This window comes from Gopherus evgoodei, chromosome 20 (assembly GCF_007399415.2).
Source record: "Gopherus evgoodei ecotype Sinaloan lineage chromosome 20, rGopEvg1_v1.p, whole genome shotgun sequence".
Classification (NCBI taxonomy): Eukaryota; Metazoa; Chordata; order Testudines; family Testudinidae; genus Gopherus; species Gopherus evgoodei.
The window spans coordinates 7,595,004-7,612,414 of record NC_044341.1 but is presented as its reverse complement, the minus strand read 5'-3'; the positions used below and the strand labels follow the sequence as shown (position 1 = coordinate 7,612,414).

General features: G+C 44.4%; 1 protein-coding gene across 28 annotated transcripts in view; it reads right to left on the bottom strand.

Annotated features, from left to right (window-relative positions):
• MACF1 (microtubule actin crosslinking factor 1) overlaps positions 1 to 17,411 on the bottom strand; it is a 247,192-nt gene that overhangs the window by 7,253 nt on the left and 222,528 nt on the right. For 17 of the 28 annotated variants that reach the window (XM_030539247.1, XM_030539258.1, XM_030539254.1 and 14 more), the window contains 12 exons: positions 16,098 to 16,292; positions 14,937 to 15,065; positions 13,893 to 14,036; positions 13,279 to 13,467; positions 12,752 to 12,869; positions 11,911 to 12,074; positions 11,523 to 11,537; positions 10,353 to 10,515; positions 9,794 to 9,948; positions 9,418 to 9,492; positions 8,056 to 8,073; positions 4,668 to 4,785 (listed from right to left, as the gene is read on the bottom strand). In XM_030539247.1, the coding sequence (XP_030395107.1) occupies positions 4,668 to 4,785; positions 8,056 to 8,073; positions 9,418 to 9,492; positions 9,794 to 9,948; positions 10,353 to 10,515; positions 11,523 to 11,537; positions 11,911 to 12,074; positions 12,752 to 12,869; positions 13,279 to 13,467; positions 13,893 to 14,036; positions 14,937 to 15,065; positions 16,098 to 16,292 (1,483 nt within the window). The remainder of the gene's footprint in view (positions 1 to 4,667; positions 4,786 to 8,055; positions 8,074 to 9,417; positions 9,493 to 9,793; positions 9,949 to 10,352; positions 10,516 to 11,522; positions 11,538 to 11,910; positions 12,075 to 12,751; positions 12,870 to 13,278; positions 13,468 to 13,892; positions 14,037 to 14,936; positions 15,066 to 16,097; positions 16,293 to 17,411) is intronic. The other 11 variants (XM_030539263.1, XM_030539259.1, XM_030539255.1 and 8 more) reach the window with 1 other exon arrangement.

The window sequence follows — 17,411 nt, the reverse complement described above, 5'->3', positions numbered from 1 at the left end:
AGGTGACAGAAGCAAAGAATATTTAGCATGACCTTCAAAAGATAATCAAAAGCAATTAATGTCTCAAAGACTGCGCTGAGATCAAGGGACGTATTGACTACTACCAGACCTAACCTGTTTCACATAAGGAAGAGACTGTCGTGAGTAAGGACTGTTAGACATTTCCTTTTTTCACTCTCCCAGAGGGCTGGGGTGGGGAAAGACCGTTTCCAATCCCAGACCCCTCACACAGACACACACTTCACTCTCCCTGCCAAAGAAGTCTTTGTGTTGCATTTGCTTTCCTTCAATGGGCTGGAAGCGGTTCGCCTCTGGAGTCCCCACATGCATCAGTCACTGCTTCTCTTGGGAGAGGATTTCACGTTCGAACAAGCCTTGTTCTTGGGAACTTGTTCTTAATATACACTCTCTATTTGCCTTTATATTTCTCCATTCGATTATGCCCTAAACAACCCTTCTCTCTCCTTGATGCTTACATCGTCTAAGCAATATACCTGCTTATTATGGCCCTTACTTAATCAAGATCAAGCTATCTTATTTTGTTAATTCCTTTCCTCACAAGTCAATTCTTCCAGCCCTCTAATCATTTTTACTGTTCTTCTATGAACGCCTTCCAGTGGGTTGACATCTATCTAATTACCAACATGCCCAGAACCACGTGGCGTTTTACAGGTAGGCTCCTCCATGGTGCCTAGTGGAACTAACGCATCCCTCTTACAAGATACAATGTACTGCAGCCAAAAATATCATTGGCTTTTTTTTGCTGCCATAGATGTATACTTACAAAGGCCAGAAGGAACCACTGTGATTGTCTAGTCCGGCCTCCTGTATCCCCTGAATTGATTCCTGCTTGAACTAGTGCAGATCTTTTAGAGAAACATTCAGTCTTGATTTCAATGTTGCCAGTGACGGAGAATCCATCACAACCGTTGTTCCAATGGTTAATTAGCCTCATTGCAAAACAAATACATGCTTGAATCCGAGTCTGAAACTGCATCTCACACTCAGCGGGCTGCGGCTCGTTCCCCTTTCTGAGAATCCCAGGAGCCAAATGCTGGTCGCTGCCAGGCTTCACCCCCCATGCTGAGCTCTCCAGAAGAGGAAAAATGGAGAAAACAGTTCAAGCCCCACTTCAAGCAGCAGCACTATCTTTTAAACAGAGTTTTAGCAACATGTATCTCAACTGTTGTGCTGCATGATGTGGTTTCTGGTGGTAATGTGCAGACATTCATTGCTATCAAAGGTCCTTTAGGACATCTGAAAGCCACAAGCGAGAATCACAGCAAAGATTCCTTTAGTGCACATTGGGAGTTCTCCAGCTTATGCAAAGAACACCAAAAAGAAGAATGTAACGTGCCAAGGCAAAAAACACACTGACAACAAAAAAGCCCAGGTTGACCTTACACTGACCTAGCCGTTCAGCTATAAAATACATGGGAGTCAGATTTTTGTCTGAGAGAAGATCCTTTATCCCCTGCAAAATTCTTCCTATCTTGAGGCTGGATTTAACACATTTTCATTAATAAATCCAACATGTAAGATGGTCGGCACTGGACTGGGAGACTCAGAAGACCTTGGGTCTATTCCCAGCTCTGCCACTGACTTGCTGTGTGACTTGGGCAAGTCACTTTCCCTCTGGGCTTCTATTTCCAACCCCCCCCGTTTGTTTTGTCTATTTAGGTTCAGGACAAGGACTGTATCTCTGTGCACTTGCATAGCACCTAGCATGTAGGAGTTTCTAGGCACCATTGTAATACAGATTATTTTTTAACAGGAAGATGCCCTGAAATGGTCTGTAAAAACACTCACTGCAATTCACTTCAAGACAGGTAGCATCTGGCCATAGTACATTGTACACCACAATCACAAGCCGCTCCACTGTCTGCACAGAATAGCAATGCATTCGGTACAAGGCTAGCTCCCAGGCTGATTTTCTACACAGGTATCTGAAAACTGAACCCAAGACAACCAAGTGTTTTCAAAACTCACTGTGGAGTAGGCTTTTGAAAGACCAGCCTCATGCACCATCCCCATAGTCCATTTTTACATCTAGAAACATCTACAAAGGAATAATTGGAGCTGATATACAGTATGGGGTGACCAGGCCTTGGCATGGGAACATCCATTATTTTATAAATAGAAATAAACATGTAAACTGAAGAATTGGTTTCATCTTATTCATTTCAAACTGAAGTCCCACATCAAGCCCAAATGGACTCTCTTTATCAAGACCTTTTAGAGAGGGACTGGCTGTGATTAACTCTGATCTTTTTCTACCATGAAAAAATACTGATCCAGGAGAAACTCTCACATGAGGGCAGGGGACTGGACTCGATGACCTCTCGAGGTCCCTTCCAGTCCTAGAGTCTACGAGTCTATGAGATGCAACATTTCAAAATGCAGAGAAAAATCACTGACTCCAATTTTTCCATGCAGTACATGGTTCAGTTTTCAGGTCATAAAAAAATGTAAGCTTCCCTTGTTTATTTCCAAATGTTTCTAATTTAAAAAAAAAATCAACTCTTTTCGGATAAACTGAAATAAGATCCCTGGCAGCTGAACTGAGTAAGAAAAGAAGGATGGCTCAGTGAGTAGGGCACTAGCTTCGGACTTAGGAGAGCTGGGTTCAATTCTCAGTTCAGCCACAAATGCTCTGTGACACCTTGGTCAACCCACTTAATCGATCTGCCTCAGTTTCCCATCTGTAATTGGGAATAATATATTTACTTGTGAGGTAATGTAGTAGTAAGATTGTGAGTGTTCAGATACTGCGGTAACGGAGGCCAGAACAGTATCTAAGAAAGCGCAACGATGAATATGTCTAACTATGAATCTAAGCCCTGGCCTACATTGGCAGGGGGGGAATGATCTAAGTTACGCAGTTCAGCTTCATGAATAATGTAGCTGAAGTCGACGTACTTAGATGGACTTACCGTGGTGTCTTCACCGCGGTGAGCCAACTGCTGCCGCTCCCCCGTCGACTCTGCCTGTGCTTCTCACAGAGCTGGAGTACAGGAGTCGACAGGAGAGGGCTTGGGGGTCAATTTATCGTGGCTAGACTAGACGTGATAAATCGATCCCACTGGATGGATTGCTGTCCACCAATCCGGCGGGTAGTGTAGACATACCCTGAGTTTGAACAGATAATATTGTGTGTGTGTATTTTCCGGTTTCTGACCTGCCACTCAATTTTCTGAGAGTTAATTTAGTTAAAAACTGTTTTAAAATGTCTCGACCAGAACATTCTTGATATTGTCAACACTGTGTCTCAGCATTCACAAAGGCAGCAGATGTGGTGGGGCAGGCGGGCTGGTTAAGAAGCAAAGCCATTCTTAATGATGGGGGGTGGGGAGGTTTGCCGGCAAGAGTGATAAAGCAAAAATAAAGCCAACCTATCGGAGACTGACTGGCAATCGAAGAGCTGGAATCAGAGCGCTTTATTTTACTTCCAGGGTGGTGAACTAGAATAAAGAAAAACACACGCGTACAAGGAAACGGACAGAGCAGGAGAAAGCAGAAACTGGTCAAGAAAGAAATGCACAGTTGAAGAACAGCTCTTTTTCACCCCATGCAGCCCTGCCGTTTTGTTTGAGAGGCGGGGAAGGAGGAGTTGGTAACTGGAATCTTGCAGGACATTTTTTAGGCGCACACACACACACAGAACTTCTGGAAACAGCACCATTGTCCCTAAAAATACAATGTGAGCGTTTTCTTTATAGAGAGCACAGCAGCACATTAGAATCACATTTATCAGCAAGAGAGATTATATTCTTGTCTAGAGGCGTCTTACATCTGATTTTACCTATATTTGTATGGAATTGGAACAGTTTTTATTAGATTTCTCCAACACACCGGCCAACTATCAGCACACTGGGTTTGTAACACTAACACAGCGGAATCCACACTGACAACTGTTTGTTGTAAAAGACACACAAGTTCACGAAGGCTGGAGTTCTGCTGAAATCGGCACATGCCATCAACCCAAAGGAAAACACACACAAGACACCAGCTTTTGACCATCGTCAATGAGCGCAGACAACAAATGAGGGGTTTAAAATCAAAATGAGGGGTTTAAACTACAAAAAAGGAAAGATCAGCAAATTGGTATAAAAAAAATGTATGCTAAGAAAATAATTTCCTGTTTATTCAGGGTAACTAATTTTAACTCCTTGATGCTCAAGATCTGGATTTTCTGGAAGACTCTTTGCAAAGGTTTCATACTGTAATACTGCCATCCCCAGGTGTTCAAAAATTTTGCAATTGGCTTAAAATCATATGATTTTTACACAAAGAATACACGGAGTTCTTTTTATTTGCATTCTGATTTTTGAACCTTCAGGTGCACTCAGATCACATTTTCAAGCTTTTCTCAGCAACCAGGAGGGCGAGAAACTTGTTTGTTTCCTTCGAAATGAAAATTGAGATTCTCACCTATTCACATGACTCCAGAAGCTGGGGCTTTAAGAACATTACCAAATATTGAGAGACTTGCAATAAAAATCACACTAAGTTTTTGGATTTTTTTAGTTCCTATTTTCTCCAGATCTTCCTTTATTTGCACAAGCCCAGATTGATGAGATCTGTTTCAATGAAGCATCCTGTGCTACCTGCTGACTTCACGACTATTGTGGAGATGAAAGGTCCCTGAGAAATAGGTTCTTCCTTACCTCTGCAAGGGTCATTTTTCACTAAAAATTCATCCAGGGCCATCCATCCTCCTCCAACTCGAACCATGACAGTGCTGCGTAAAATACGGACCAGCCGCAACTGCTGGGAATCACCAAACTGTGGAATCAATAGAGAAGCAGTTCAAATAACAGGGCTATAAAATGGGGAGACTGCTCCTCTCCAAAACAGACTGCGCCAGGGTGAGTAATATCACTACACTGAAATGCTACCTGTAACCTTAAACATTTTCAAAGCTCTTATCAATGTTTAGGGCTTCTCCAAATATATCAAAAAGTTATGTTATGTGGTAATCAATTCACGTTGGGGTCAATTTATGAGAATTTTTTCATCTAAAGAAACTCGCAGGACAATGCTATTAACAGGATTCTCTAGGGTTAATGCCAAAAAAAAAAAAAAAAGGCTGAGAAATTCAAATGCAGATCAAAGGATGGCCAGGTAGCAAATTAGAGTTTATATTTTGATCTTTTGTGGGTTTTACCCATAGAAACAGAATTTTATTGCTCTGCCTTTCATTTCATGATTACTACTACTTAGCTCTTATGTAGCGCTTTCATCAGTAGATCTCAAAGCACTTTACAAAGTGGGGGGAGCACAGCACCACTGTCCCCATTTTACAGATGAGGAAACTGACGCCCAGGGAGAAGTGACTTGCCTCTGGTCACGTAGCGGGCCAGTGGCAGAGCCAAGAGTAGAACCCAGCCACTGTAGTCCTGCTCCCAGTGCTCTATCCATTAGACCACACTGCCCACTGACACTCCTGATGCAGTCCGCTTTGAAAAGAGACACCTGACATGTCACTGAAGGCTGGCATAACAAATGCTAGCAGTGCAGCATCAGCACTGAGAATGAAACCTCTTTACCAAGTCTGAGGTGCAAGCATTTCACTGAGCCTCAGCCAGCAAGAGAGCTCCCACAGGAGAGTCACCCAATTATAGTGAATCTAGAATGCAGAAATCTAGGTTCAAGTCCCAGAACATTTATTAGTGATTATAATGTTCATTTAGGAATTTAAAATCTTTCCAATTTCAAACAAGTATCACGTGTGCCCCGAATCAACAAAATCACACATCTCTTTCTAGTCCCCCCGTGCTATCATACATAACCGTTGATTAAAAGTCTCCATCCACCGCCATGCACGTGCTTCTTTTCATATTTACATGACACTCAGACATCTAGCAGAACCCCACCTGGACTACTGTGAACAGTACTTGGCCATGTACCACATAGAGCAGCAAAGATACCACCCTGTCTCAGGAGCTTAAGCAATGAGGGACAACTAAGAAAATTAGGTGGATTGCCTTTGAAAAGGGGGATACTTCAACATGATCTAATAGAGGATTTCAGAATTATGAAGGCATTGTTAATGAGACTTTTTTTTTTTTAACATGGAGAGGGAATTAAAAAACCAGGAGCCACAATGGAAACCTTAGGAAATGAGAAGTAACTAGGGGAAACTTGGGCAGAATTGTGGTAACGATGCTGAAAACAAGGGATAAGTTACTGGGGAGGTAACTGAGGTAAGAAAAATGACAGATGAGTTCAAGACACGTCTAGATTGATTTCTGCAGAAATAGAGTGCTAGGGGGCATTGGGACAAAGCAGGATTAAGAGTTCCTTTTCCTGCCCCAAACATCTCATATGCCCCCTTCTCTCCTGAGACTACCTCTCTCCCCTGTTATGCACAGCTCTTTCTCAAAGAGTTCCATGCATGAGCCTCTTTTCAGATGTCCCCTTTGCTATCAGGTGTGGGACCGAGCTGTGGGCATCTCTAGGGCTCTCTTTCAATCTGCAGCTGCAGGCAGCGTCTGTTCATGAAGGGATCCTGCTTCCATGCTCTCCCCAGCAAGTGGAGGCTGGAGTTTAGTTAGCTTTAGAGCGCTAGGATTCTCAGCTCTGCTCCCTGGAGAACCAATGAGCCACAGAATGGAAGATCTTTAGCACTAAGCAGTTGGGGGCTGGAGTGCTGGAAAGGTGAGCTGTCTGGCTTTGGAGACAATGATTTTTGGTCTTGAAGTTTCTAGGCTAAATTCTCAGCTGCACCTAGTATGTGCTGCTGGGCACACCTGGGGCAACACCCCTCCCCTGGTGCAGCTGCTATGCCAACTACCTATAGCCCGAAAGAGCTATTTATGCCCGCTGAGGCTCACTGCCCATGCCCCTTCGTTGCACTAGCTCTGTACTAACTGAGTAATTCCTCCATGCTAGGGGAATCCTCAGCTAGCTGGATACACTCATTTTGTAGCCCCTTCACTCCAACAAAGCAGAGTGAAGAATTTGGCCTCCATGGTAAAAATACAAGTTATACAACTTGCTCCAGTCTTGTAACATTAATTACAACTTTATTGTAATAATTAGATAGAGTTTTATAGTGTCCTTCAAAGATTTGTCTGTAGTCACCTAGCTAGCAAAAACGGGGAATTGGTTTCTATCCTTTCCTTCACTCAAGAAATTCACATTTCCTTCTTTCATGGCACCACATTTAGAGTCCATCTCTTCAAGTTAAAAATCCTCAGTAGTTAAAATAAATGGATTTCCTTCATTGTTGTGATGAAAGACATCACTCCAGTCCCATTATCAATGGAATTCCTGTGTTCTAGTCAGCCTTCAGTTACCATAATGTAAGAGTAGGTACATGCAATTTTTCATGAACTTTCTTCCAGTTACGAGTTACTGAAAGTCGGTGAAGCAGGGCATGAGGGTTTAGTTATTGTTACCTAAGAGACTGATCATGTGAATACAGCGATTTCATTCCATAGTGACCGCGTAATAGTCAAACCTGTCCAGATCCTGGTATACAGTCTGTGTTCAGAAAATTTCAGCCTGTATATATTTTTGAGGAGTGTTACAATATAATACTTAGTCCTGCCTTGCGTGCAGGGGACTGGACTAGAAGACCTCTCGAGGTCCCTTCCAGTCCTATGATTCTATGATTCCTCCAGCGGTAGAGTCAGAATCGTGAGACAATGCTCTTTTCAGACAATTCTACCATGAGCATGGGTTCCCCTGGTACCTTACATGAAACTTATGTGTTCCCTTTCACATGAATGATGCCATAACCTCTAATACCACTGGGGCATCAGAGGAAGAAGCAATTCGGAGGCTAAATCTCTCCATCTTTGTAGATTTCTGAGTTTCCAATTAAACTTTTTACTTCTTTCTTCCAAGGAGTTTTGCCATTTGGTATCACATTTCCAGGCAAACGTCACTCTGTATACCAGACTCTGCCAAGTAACACAACGAGCTCTAACACAGTATTCTTTAGATCACACCTTCCCACGGCAACAAGAGAAAGACTGGTATTATAAACACACACCAAGCCACGTTTGTTAAAAAGAATGAGAGACAGCATTGCAAGGCACACTGTACCTGATTGCCGAGGAAGAACTACGGAGAGAAAGAATTTGGGTGGGGAGAAGATCAGAAGGAGAACAGAGGAAGAGGGGGAGAAAAACAAGAAAACATTTTATAGGATTTAACAATCCAACAATCATGAAAATCTTAGTTAACCACAGGTAGTTAAAAATCAGGGTACTTGATGTTATTGGACACGCGAACTGTTCTCCTCTGTCCCTACAGCGGAAGTTGTAATTCATCGCTTCAGAATTCACAAATAAGGGCTCATTTACACAACCGTGGGACAAAGCCACTCCCCGAGCAATGTAAGTTACATCGACCTGAGTGCAGTCCACACTGGTGCTATGTCAGCAGGAGACATAGCTTCTGCCTCTCATGGAGGTGGAGTAATTATGCTGATTGGAGAGCGCTCTCCGATGTAGCGCGGTAGTGTAGACTTGCCCTAAGTCTGATATTTTAATGTGTCTGATATTTGAATGTGCTCAAGTGTTGCCCAAAATGCAAGTCTGCAGGAAACCTGGATGGTTTGCTGTCAGTCCATCCCAGTGAATAATTTGAAATGAAAACATGAAGTACCTTAAAACAAATTCATTACACAAATATTTTGCACACCTTATTAGAAATGAGCTACATCAACTGAAGAAAATCAGAGGTGTCAGGTACACACATTGAGGCCGTTACTATCTATAGTATCTATAGATACAACATCTTCGACAGCGAGCAGGCCAAATCTCTCTCAGAACACTGCCACATCTATGTTTGTCTTGTCCTTGGGCTATTCGGCATATCCAAGATTTAATGCACCAGGAGAGCACGCTGACCCTTTACCTGCCCTCTTCTCAAAGAGTCACAGGAGGAGAATATCCCAGACCATCTATAACCTTCTGTCCATATATATCCCCTCCATTACATGCTCATGTGATAGTGAAACCATTTGCAAGTTCTCCACCAATAGAATCATACAGTTATGATTACTATCAAGGAATCAGTGTGCTCCATTAATGGTATACTGCTGCAGTTTCCCCAGAAACTCTCGTCTCCAGAGACCCTCAGATCAACTTGGGGAAGAAGGAACTAATCTCTAAGATCTTCATGTTATTCCCTCACCACAGAGCCCAAGATAAATCTATGGCTCAGATTCCTAAATGCACGTTATTGGTCTAATCTCTGGATTTAACTAACATCTCAGAAAGTAAGAGGCTAGCATAGGTAAAAATTCGGATTCACTCTTTTAAAGAGTAAGATCTCAGTATGACAGAGTCAGATTGCTTCAGTAGAAGTTAAAACGGACACTTCTCCCTGGTAGGATCACACATGAGCTAGGAATTAAGAGAATTTGTGCTATTATGGCAAATGTGGATGGCTTCCTCTTACCCGATACTTATTCTCTCCAATCTGCTCCACTTGAAATCTCTTTGCACACTTACACTGGGCCACCTGCCTTGTGACCTGTTGCAAACAAGAGGGGCAGAGGTCAGGGATCAGAAGTTCGCATCTCTTGCTCTGGATAGACGGGACACAGTATATTGCGCATAAAATACAGATTATAACAACCGTCACTTGAAAATGTTTTGAATATCCAAATATTTGAACACTGATCTCGGGTCAATACCGCTGTGATTCTCTGGGTGCTCATCACCAAAACATAGTTTTTCCTCTTTGGATAGGTTTTTGAGGAATTGACCCATTGAAAAACTGAAGCCCTACATAATACCCACTAAAATACCCCTCTCCTCAGAATCTCCTTTACCTCATCCTCAATTTTGTCAGCATCTGTGGTTGGCCGGTAAGCATCTTTGTTAGGATGGAGAGCAGCCACAAACTCATAGTAATCAATATAGCCATCCCCATCCCGGTCAAAGATGTCAGCCACAGCAGTCATCTCTAACTTAGTGGTGGGGAATTCTGGAATGAAACACAAAAACAAACAAACAGAGATGTATTACAGTCTGAGAACAGAGAACTCTCACCATCTGTGCAAAGAGCACATATTCTGTATCACCCCCTACCCACACTTCCATACCTGGCATCCCCATCACAATAGGCACAGAAAAAGAAACAGGCTACATAATTACTTGAGTTTCAAAGTATAATATAGATTCCAGGCCTCAAGCAACGACAGCCTCTTGGCATATTGCAACAACTGCAAATGTGTGGGGTGGGATTGCCATGCTCTCAGTCCTCTCCTGACAGAGGTGCAAGAAATGTGCCTTTCATTTGCCTCGTAAAGGGTGGGAGCAAACAAAGTTTCTCGGAGATAGGTTTATTGGGTTTTGCGGAAGGAGGGGATGAAACAGATCAAGACTTACTAGATGCTAAGATTCCATCAATAAACTCCTGCCGGGTGATTTTTCCATCCTGATCTTTGTCGATGCGCCGGAAGAAGTCCATCACCCGTGATTTCTTGTGATTCATCCAGCGCATGTATTTCTTTCTCCAGATGTCAAAGTCAAAGTTTGCAAACTCCTTCAACTGGAAGAAGACCAGTTAGAGTCAACGGCAGTTGAAAGTACAGACAGAAAACTTCCCCTGGTCTACAGAAGATCTTGCTGAACTAAGATTTCAGTGACTAAGTCAAATTGTGCATAGCCTTTGGGGGCTGACTGTTACTTTCTCCTATTCCACACCTCTTCAAAGCAATACTTGGAAAAAGAGGCATAACTAGGCCATTCCTCTTAAAACCATAGCCATGGACACAGAGTTTCCATAACAGAACGAGGGACACAAAGCATCTGACAGCCACCACGTAGAATGTGTGTCACGCACTCATAGACACAGAAAAAAGTGATGTATCCTCCAAACTTTGAAACATACACGTATGCAGATATAACATAGACGTACACACATACACACACAAATATAATATCTTTTCAAGCATCTAACAACAGGGTTATCTCCCCAGACTTGTTCTAAGGATGCCCCAGTGCCTTTACCTTTGAAACTCCAATTCCTTTCCCACTCTGCACATCTGCATTGTTCTAGCTAACTTTTTGCCTAAGCAGCTGAGAACAGAGCTCCTGCTTGGTTTCTTTTCAGGAAGGACAACAGTTTCTCCTCTGAGGTGGACAGCAATGTTGCTCCGTGGATAAACTAACAAGTAATGCTTATCCAGCAAAGTCAGCCTGCTTCCCCCCACGCACCAGCTTGACTCTTAATACATGACACCTCTGCAGACGTGGGCAGCAAGACCCAAAAATGCTTCCAAATTCAGTTCTTTGGAACTGCAGTGCCGAGATTACACCAAGACTAGCTTAAATCACTGCTCATGAGAAGACTGTTCAGTTACGGAAGCTGAGGTTTAGCACATTTAGGACTGATTTTCAGGAGCCCTTCAGCTAAGAAGAGCTCAGAATGACTCAAAGCAACAACATCTTAGTGCTTTCAAAAAAGCCCCCGAGTTAAAAGTAACAAAGAAAAACGTTCATACGGATAAACCGAACTGACCTACAGAAAAAGCAACAAAAAACAAAAACACTCACTTCTGGGCATAGCTGCTTTGTTAAGCATAAACAAAAACAAAAGTCACATTAGAGCTTTTGAAAAAATACATACTTAGTAGCACTATATTTTTAAGAATAGTATTACTACTCCCAACCAGGTCTGACCTTCATTAGCAACAGATGTACTGACTTTAGTAGCAGAGAGCAGCCCGGTTAACCTGTACTTACTATGCAATATGGTTTTCAGTCGCACTGTTTTAGTGGAGACGTTTCTTGTTGGGGTTTTTAGGACTAGGGCAGTCATTACCCATGAGGTGCGCAATGCAGTTCAAGAGGCAGCTCTCTGCCTCTCTCTCTTGGGAGTCCAGTAAACGACATTTTTCCACCACAAACTACCCCTTGTTTAACAGCATAATGGGGTCCTTACCTCCTCCAGCCTATCCAGAGTGTCGTTGAGCTTCCGCTGGCGCTCCAGTGCCAGCAGCCACACCTGCTGCCAGCGTGCAGAGAGCTGGTTAATCCGGGGGTTCTTCGTTTCCGATTGGGAGAAAACTGGCATGGGAGGAGGGGCAGTGTGACTCAAGGATTTCCCTAGAGAAAGAAAAATATGCCACATGGGATATTGCAGGATGTGGGGTTTGGATGATCCAAAAAAGACAACAGCTTTGTTTTTCAAATAGAAAATCTCTCACAGGTTTTCCCATAAGGATTGAGCTGGCAGCTTTTAAAAAAGAAAATACGAGATTAAGCAATGTTCAGCACAACAGTACTGGCGGTTTTGCAGTTTTACGGACATCAGTAATCTGCAATCCCCACCCCCAGCAACTCCTGTGCTCCTCTCCCCTTTGGTTTCATCTTCCTGAACTAGAGCGAACAGGGCTTTCTGCTGCGAGAATCATACATGAGGAAATGGTCATGCTAGAGCAACTAGAATCAGAACAGGAGCAGTTAAATACAGCACAAAGTTTTCAGCACTCTGAAATAAGCAAAAACCTCTGTAAACTCAAATCAGAGCCATCAGGAGTCTTTGGCTGGCAGAAAGGTGAAGAATAAATAATAATGGATGTGTCAGCCACTACTGCAAATGCCACCTCATTTCCCCCTCCTCATTCCCTGGCAATTCCCAGCCAATTCCAAGTGGTTGGCAAAGCAGGGTGTATTTCTAACTGAGAACTAGAGCCAGAGGAATGAGTTTCCTGTGTGTTTTCCCCTCGCTCTCGGAATGCATTCCTGTAGAGGATGCACATCACAATAAGCTGCAAACATACTGTTGCTGCGGGATTTCTCAATGAAAGGTCCATGAGCTGGTTCTGTGGCTTTCCTCTTGTACGTCTTAGTAACCCGGTCCACGTCCGGCTGTTTTCGTGTCATCTCTTCCATAAAGGACTGTTAAAAGGCAAAAGGGGGAAGAGAACTGTAACGTTTATCATCTTCTCAACTTCAAGCTGCTGTCACTCTAGATTCTTGCTGAGAAACTCCAAGCCCATAGCAGACGCACAAGTACATACTGAACACTAGCTATGTGGATTTGTGGTAAAGTTATTCCACACCTGTGGCTTTGAGTTCCAGTCTGATATTTTGCTCCCTGAGCTGAATGGAACACAGTTCCTAGACTTGTTTAAAAGTGACAGGTCTGGATGACTAACATGCGGCTGTAATAAAAGTAAACTCATCTTCTTCCCCAGAAAGGTGGTTGTTACAAAATGCTTAGCCTCCCTGCTGCCTGTCAGACTCGCAATCCCTGCCCCAGGAGCAGGGTAGACAGGAAGTTGGAAGATCTCAGCAATGGAGTTACCTGGTGTTCGGAGATGAGGGCTTTGACCTGCTCGATATTTTGTGGCATTGGTTCTTGATCCCGCTGGATCAGTGTGGTCTCGGCCCACTGAATCCACGCTAAGAGTTCCTCCAAAAGCTCCGCGTTCGCCACCAATTCTGAAAGCGCCGTCTCGAGCCTTTGCTGGTGCTGCTTTGCCCAAGTCAGAACCTGATGGAAACATCCACAAGACTAGCCATCAGCATGGGAAACAAAGGCACTTACTCCGTGACGCTCTCCCTCAGGAGAAGGAAACCAATACCCATAAGGAAAACAAGGCAGCCAGCACTCTTACTGGTTCACTGCCTGATAAACATTGACTTGAGAGAACTGATCGAAGCGGCCAGGACTAGGACATCTATAATTCAGGAGAGTAACCGATTTACATGTCCTGCTGCTTCATATGTTCCAAGGCAAGAAGGTTCCACTGTGATCATCTTGTCTGCCCGCCTGTATAACACAGGCCGGAGAACTTCCCCACAGAGAAACGTCCAAAAGAAGACACTGATCATTGATTCTATTACTGGCCCTATTTCTCAGCAGTGACGAGAAAGACCTTTCCTCTGCTCAAGTTGACAGGGTTCTCTGTGACTCACCTCCTCGAACCTGGCTCGGATGATGGTGATCCAGTGTTTAATTGTGGTAATGCAGTCCGGGTGGCACGCAGCCAGGATAACTTCTCCCATCCCCACCGCTGCGTTCACATCCACTTTCTTTTCCTCCACTTTCTTCATGAACTCCTAGACAGCAGGATTCCACAGAAACAACAACGGCTGTCAGGCCAACAGAGACAATCTGGTCCCTTTAACCCAACCCTTAAAATCCCCCCATTTAAACTCAAAAATAAGTGACTTGGGAGTTTTGGATTAAAGTTATTTTCATTCTAGGTGTATAGAGCACAGGTAATTTTCCCTACCCAGCAGTGCCTGGTATTACTACTCGAGCCCAACTCAGGCCATATAGCTATTTAACAAGATCCAAATCTCTTGTTTGGAAAATGTCCTGCCCAAACATCTCACTCCTGCTGTCTAAGAGTGAGACGTTAGTTAAAGCCCTTTGTTCCTGGCACACATCTTTCATTAAGGGCCGCTCTGAATACGTCAGCAGAGCAGGGTAAGCCCAGGGTTTGAACTCAGGCTCAAGCCTAACCCCCATTCGGGCGACATACACATTGTGCGAACCCAGAGCTCGGACCCAGGACCCAACTGGGGAGCAGAGACCAATCCTGAGTCAAGCTGGGACCCATGTTCAAGCCCTATTGCACCGCAACACAGACACAGCCCTGCTGGACTCATGCTCTGGGAGTCTGCTAAAAGTATCCTCCAATCCCAGGGATTGACTTTCTTTGTCCTCTGGACAGTCAAGTTTTCCCATAGTGCACCACAAAGAAAGGCTAGAGTAGCTGCAACTTGGGAGGGTGCTACAAAGTCTGGGATATTGGGGGATGGACTTGGGCCTGCATAACGTTGGAGCCCCAGAAAGGGTTCAGCAATTCCTAACCTGGAGTTACAAATGAGAGTAGAAGCTCAAGCCCTGGGTTAACAAACCCAGGGCCTGCTAACTCGAAGCCCTGCTAACCCTGGCAGTGTCAACACACCCGCAAAGTCCACATTTTCTCACATTCCTGAGCGACTGGTTACCTTGTGTATGTCAATGAGTGACTGCAACGCTTCAGCATCATCAGGCAGAGCTCCCCTAAAGCGCAGGGTCTGTTCTGCCTCGGAAAGCCACTCCAACAGCATGTGGACTGCATTCCGGAATTCCTCTGCCTGAAAGAGCACCAAGAGACAGATGCAATGAGTGACCCCTAGAATCTCTACACAGCCCAAGTCTCTACCCATCATTCAAGAAGCAAGGCACAGTAGTGTCTCTAATAGCAACAGAGGAAATAAATGACCAGACTTTGCTTTGTGTTTGTACAGCACCTAGCACGATGAGATCCTGCTGCATGCCTGGGGCGTGTAGGCGCTGCAGTGACACAAACAAACAAAACAACTGGAGTTGGTCACGTAGTCTGTTCCCTTCCCTTTGCGTTAGCTGCACTGAAAAGGCAAAACTAACTCCCTTTTAAAAGCTATTAGTCTGCTCTGCTCATCTTGTTACCTTTGGTCATTTATTCCATATACTAATTACTATGGATCCAAATACAACCTCAGCATCTTGTTATCCTTCCTAGCCTTAAGTTTACCCCAACATCTCGTATGGTTCCTATAGCTCTGAATAGTTTATCACCATCAGTCCCTTCTGATTTGCCCACACTGCGTATCAATGCGGCTTTTCCAATCAAGGCTTTTATTCTTCTACTTTTTTCTTTCTGACTAACTGAGACCCTCAGAACAGCTCTCTCATTTTGACCGTTATCTGCTGGACCAGTCCAGTTGCACAACAAACACTGGAGGTTGTGAATTCTAATGATCTGTACTCTCACAGTGAGACCAATCCCTGACAGTGACTCCAGATATTAATTTATCCTCACAACATTCCCTGTGTGGTAGGGATGTATTATCTCAATTTTACAAAAGGGGAACTGAGACAGAGATTAAGTGATTTGCCACAGGTCACACAGGGTGTCTGTGGCAGAACTGGAAACTGTACCTAGATCTCCTGATCTAATCACAGTGGGGAGAGATAGTGTCCTATAACATTTCCCCCCTGGAAGATGGCAAATGCTTGTACAGAGCTCCAGAACACAGATTTCTAGTTCATTTCCTGACAAGACTCACCTTTTAATTTGTACAGGTTCAGAGCTACATATAAAACCCTGAAAGTGAAAGTGAACTTGGAAGCCTCTTTCTCCGTACCTGTTTCAAGGCCTGCTCCAGCCGGGTTTGCTTGGACACAGACAGCTTACACACTGTGTCCCAACGATTGCTCAACTCTTGAAGCTGCCCTTTAACCCAGGTAGTGTCATCCCGGCTGTTCTCGATGAGCTCCCGGCCCGAGCGTTTGAGCACCTGCACGGTACCCGTGCGCTTCCCCAGTTCCTTCTGAAAAACCTACCAAGGGAGAAGAGAAAGGTCCATCATGGGTCTTCGTATGGAGGGTTTTTCTCTTGTTCTCCACAGAAAAGGGGCAGCACAGGCTTGAAGTCTGACAATACAGGGTATATGAAGTTGAACTGGTGGTTGGCTTTCTTCCACCAAACCCCACTTGAAATGCTTCAATTTTAGCATTTTTCTTCTAGTATAATGTATTTTCCTTGAAACAGAATTGGTTATAGATAGATTCATAGGCGCCGACTTCTGCTCCCACTGGTGGGTGCTCAACCCCCCTCTGCCCCCAGCCCCGCCTCGCCCCCTGCCCTGCCCCCATTCCAACCCCTTCCCCAAAGTCTCCGCCCCAACTCTGCCCTATTCTGACTACTTCATCAAATCCCCACCCCTACCTCTTCCCCTGACTGCGCCATGTTGCCACTCCTCCCCAGCATGCCACCAAAGAGCTGTTTGGTGGTGGCAAGACAGAAGTGCTGGGAGGTAGGCGGAGGAGTGGGGACATGCACGTTCTGGGGAGGAGACGGAGGAGGAGGTGGGGCATGGAAGGGCTTGGCTGCCGGTGCGTACAGGCTCCCATTAATTTTTCCCGGTGGGTGCTCCAGCCCCAGAGCACCCACGGAATCAGCACCTATGCATAGATCATGTAGGCACCATAGATTATTGTAACCCACTGGTGAGTGTAAGTTACAGATCTACTCACACTCAGGTTACACACGCACCAGTAGGTTACACCATAACACACACACCGTCAGCAGTACACCACCCAAAGCTAGAGATAGCTGAGCTTGTTTTATTGAGACTGTCCGCCTGGATACCAAAGTTATCCTCTACTCTTTCTGAGAGCAGTATGGGAATCTTTAACTTGCATCTGGGCAACCATCAGAGTGACGCAGAAGGAATCATGGTTTAATCTCTGACTTGGAAGGATGGCATGTTTAATAGGACATCACCATTCACTCCAATACAGTAGCTGTTTGGAACAGGAGCCCAAGTTCTAGCCTGGGATTTGAACCTCTGACCTAATCCAGAAGTGAAAGCACTCACAGCTGAGACCTCCTGATGAATACTGCCAAAGGGGAGCTTACAGAAGCATAGAAACTTTACCCCTTCTCGAAAATCCAA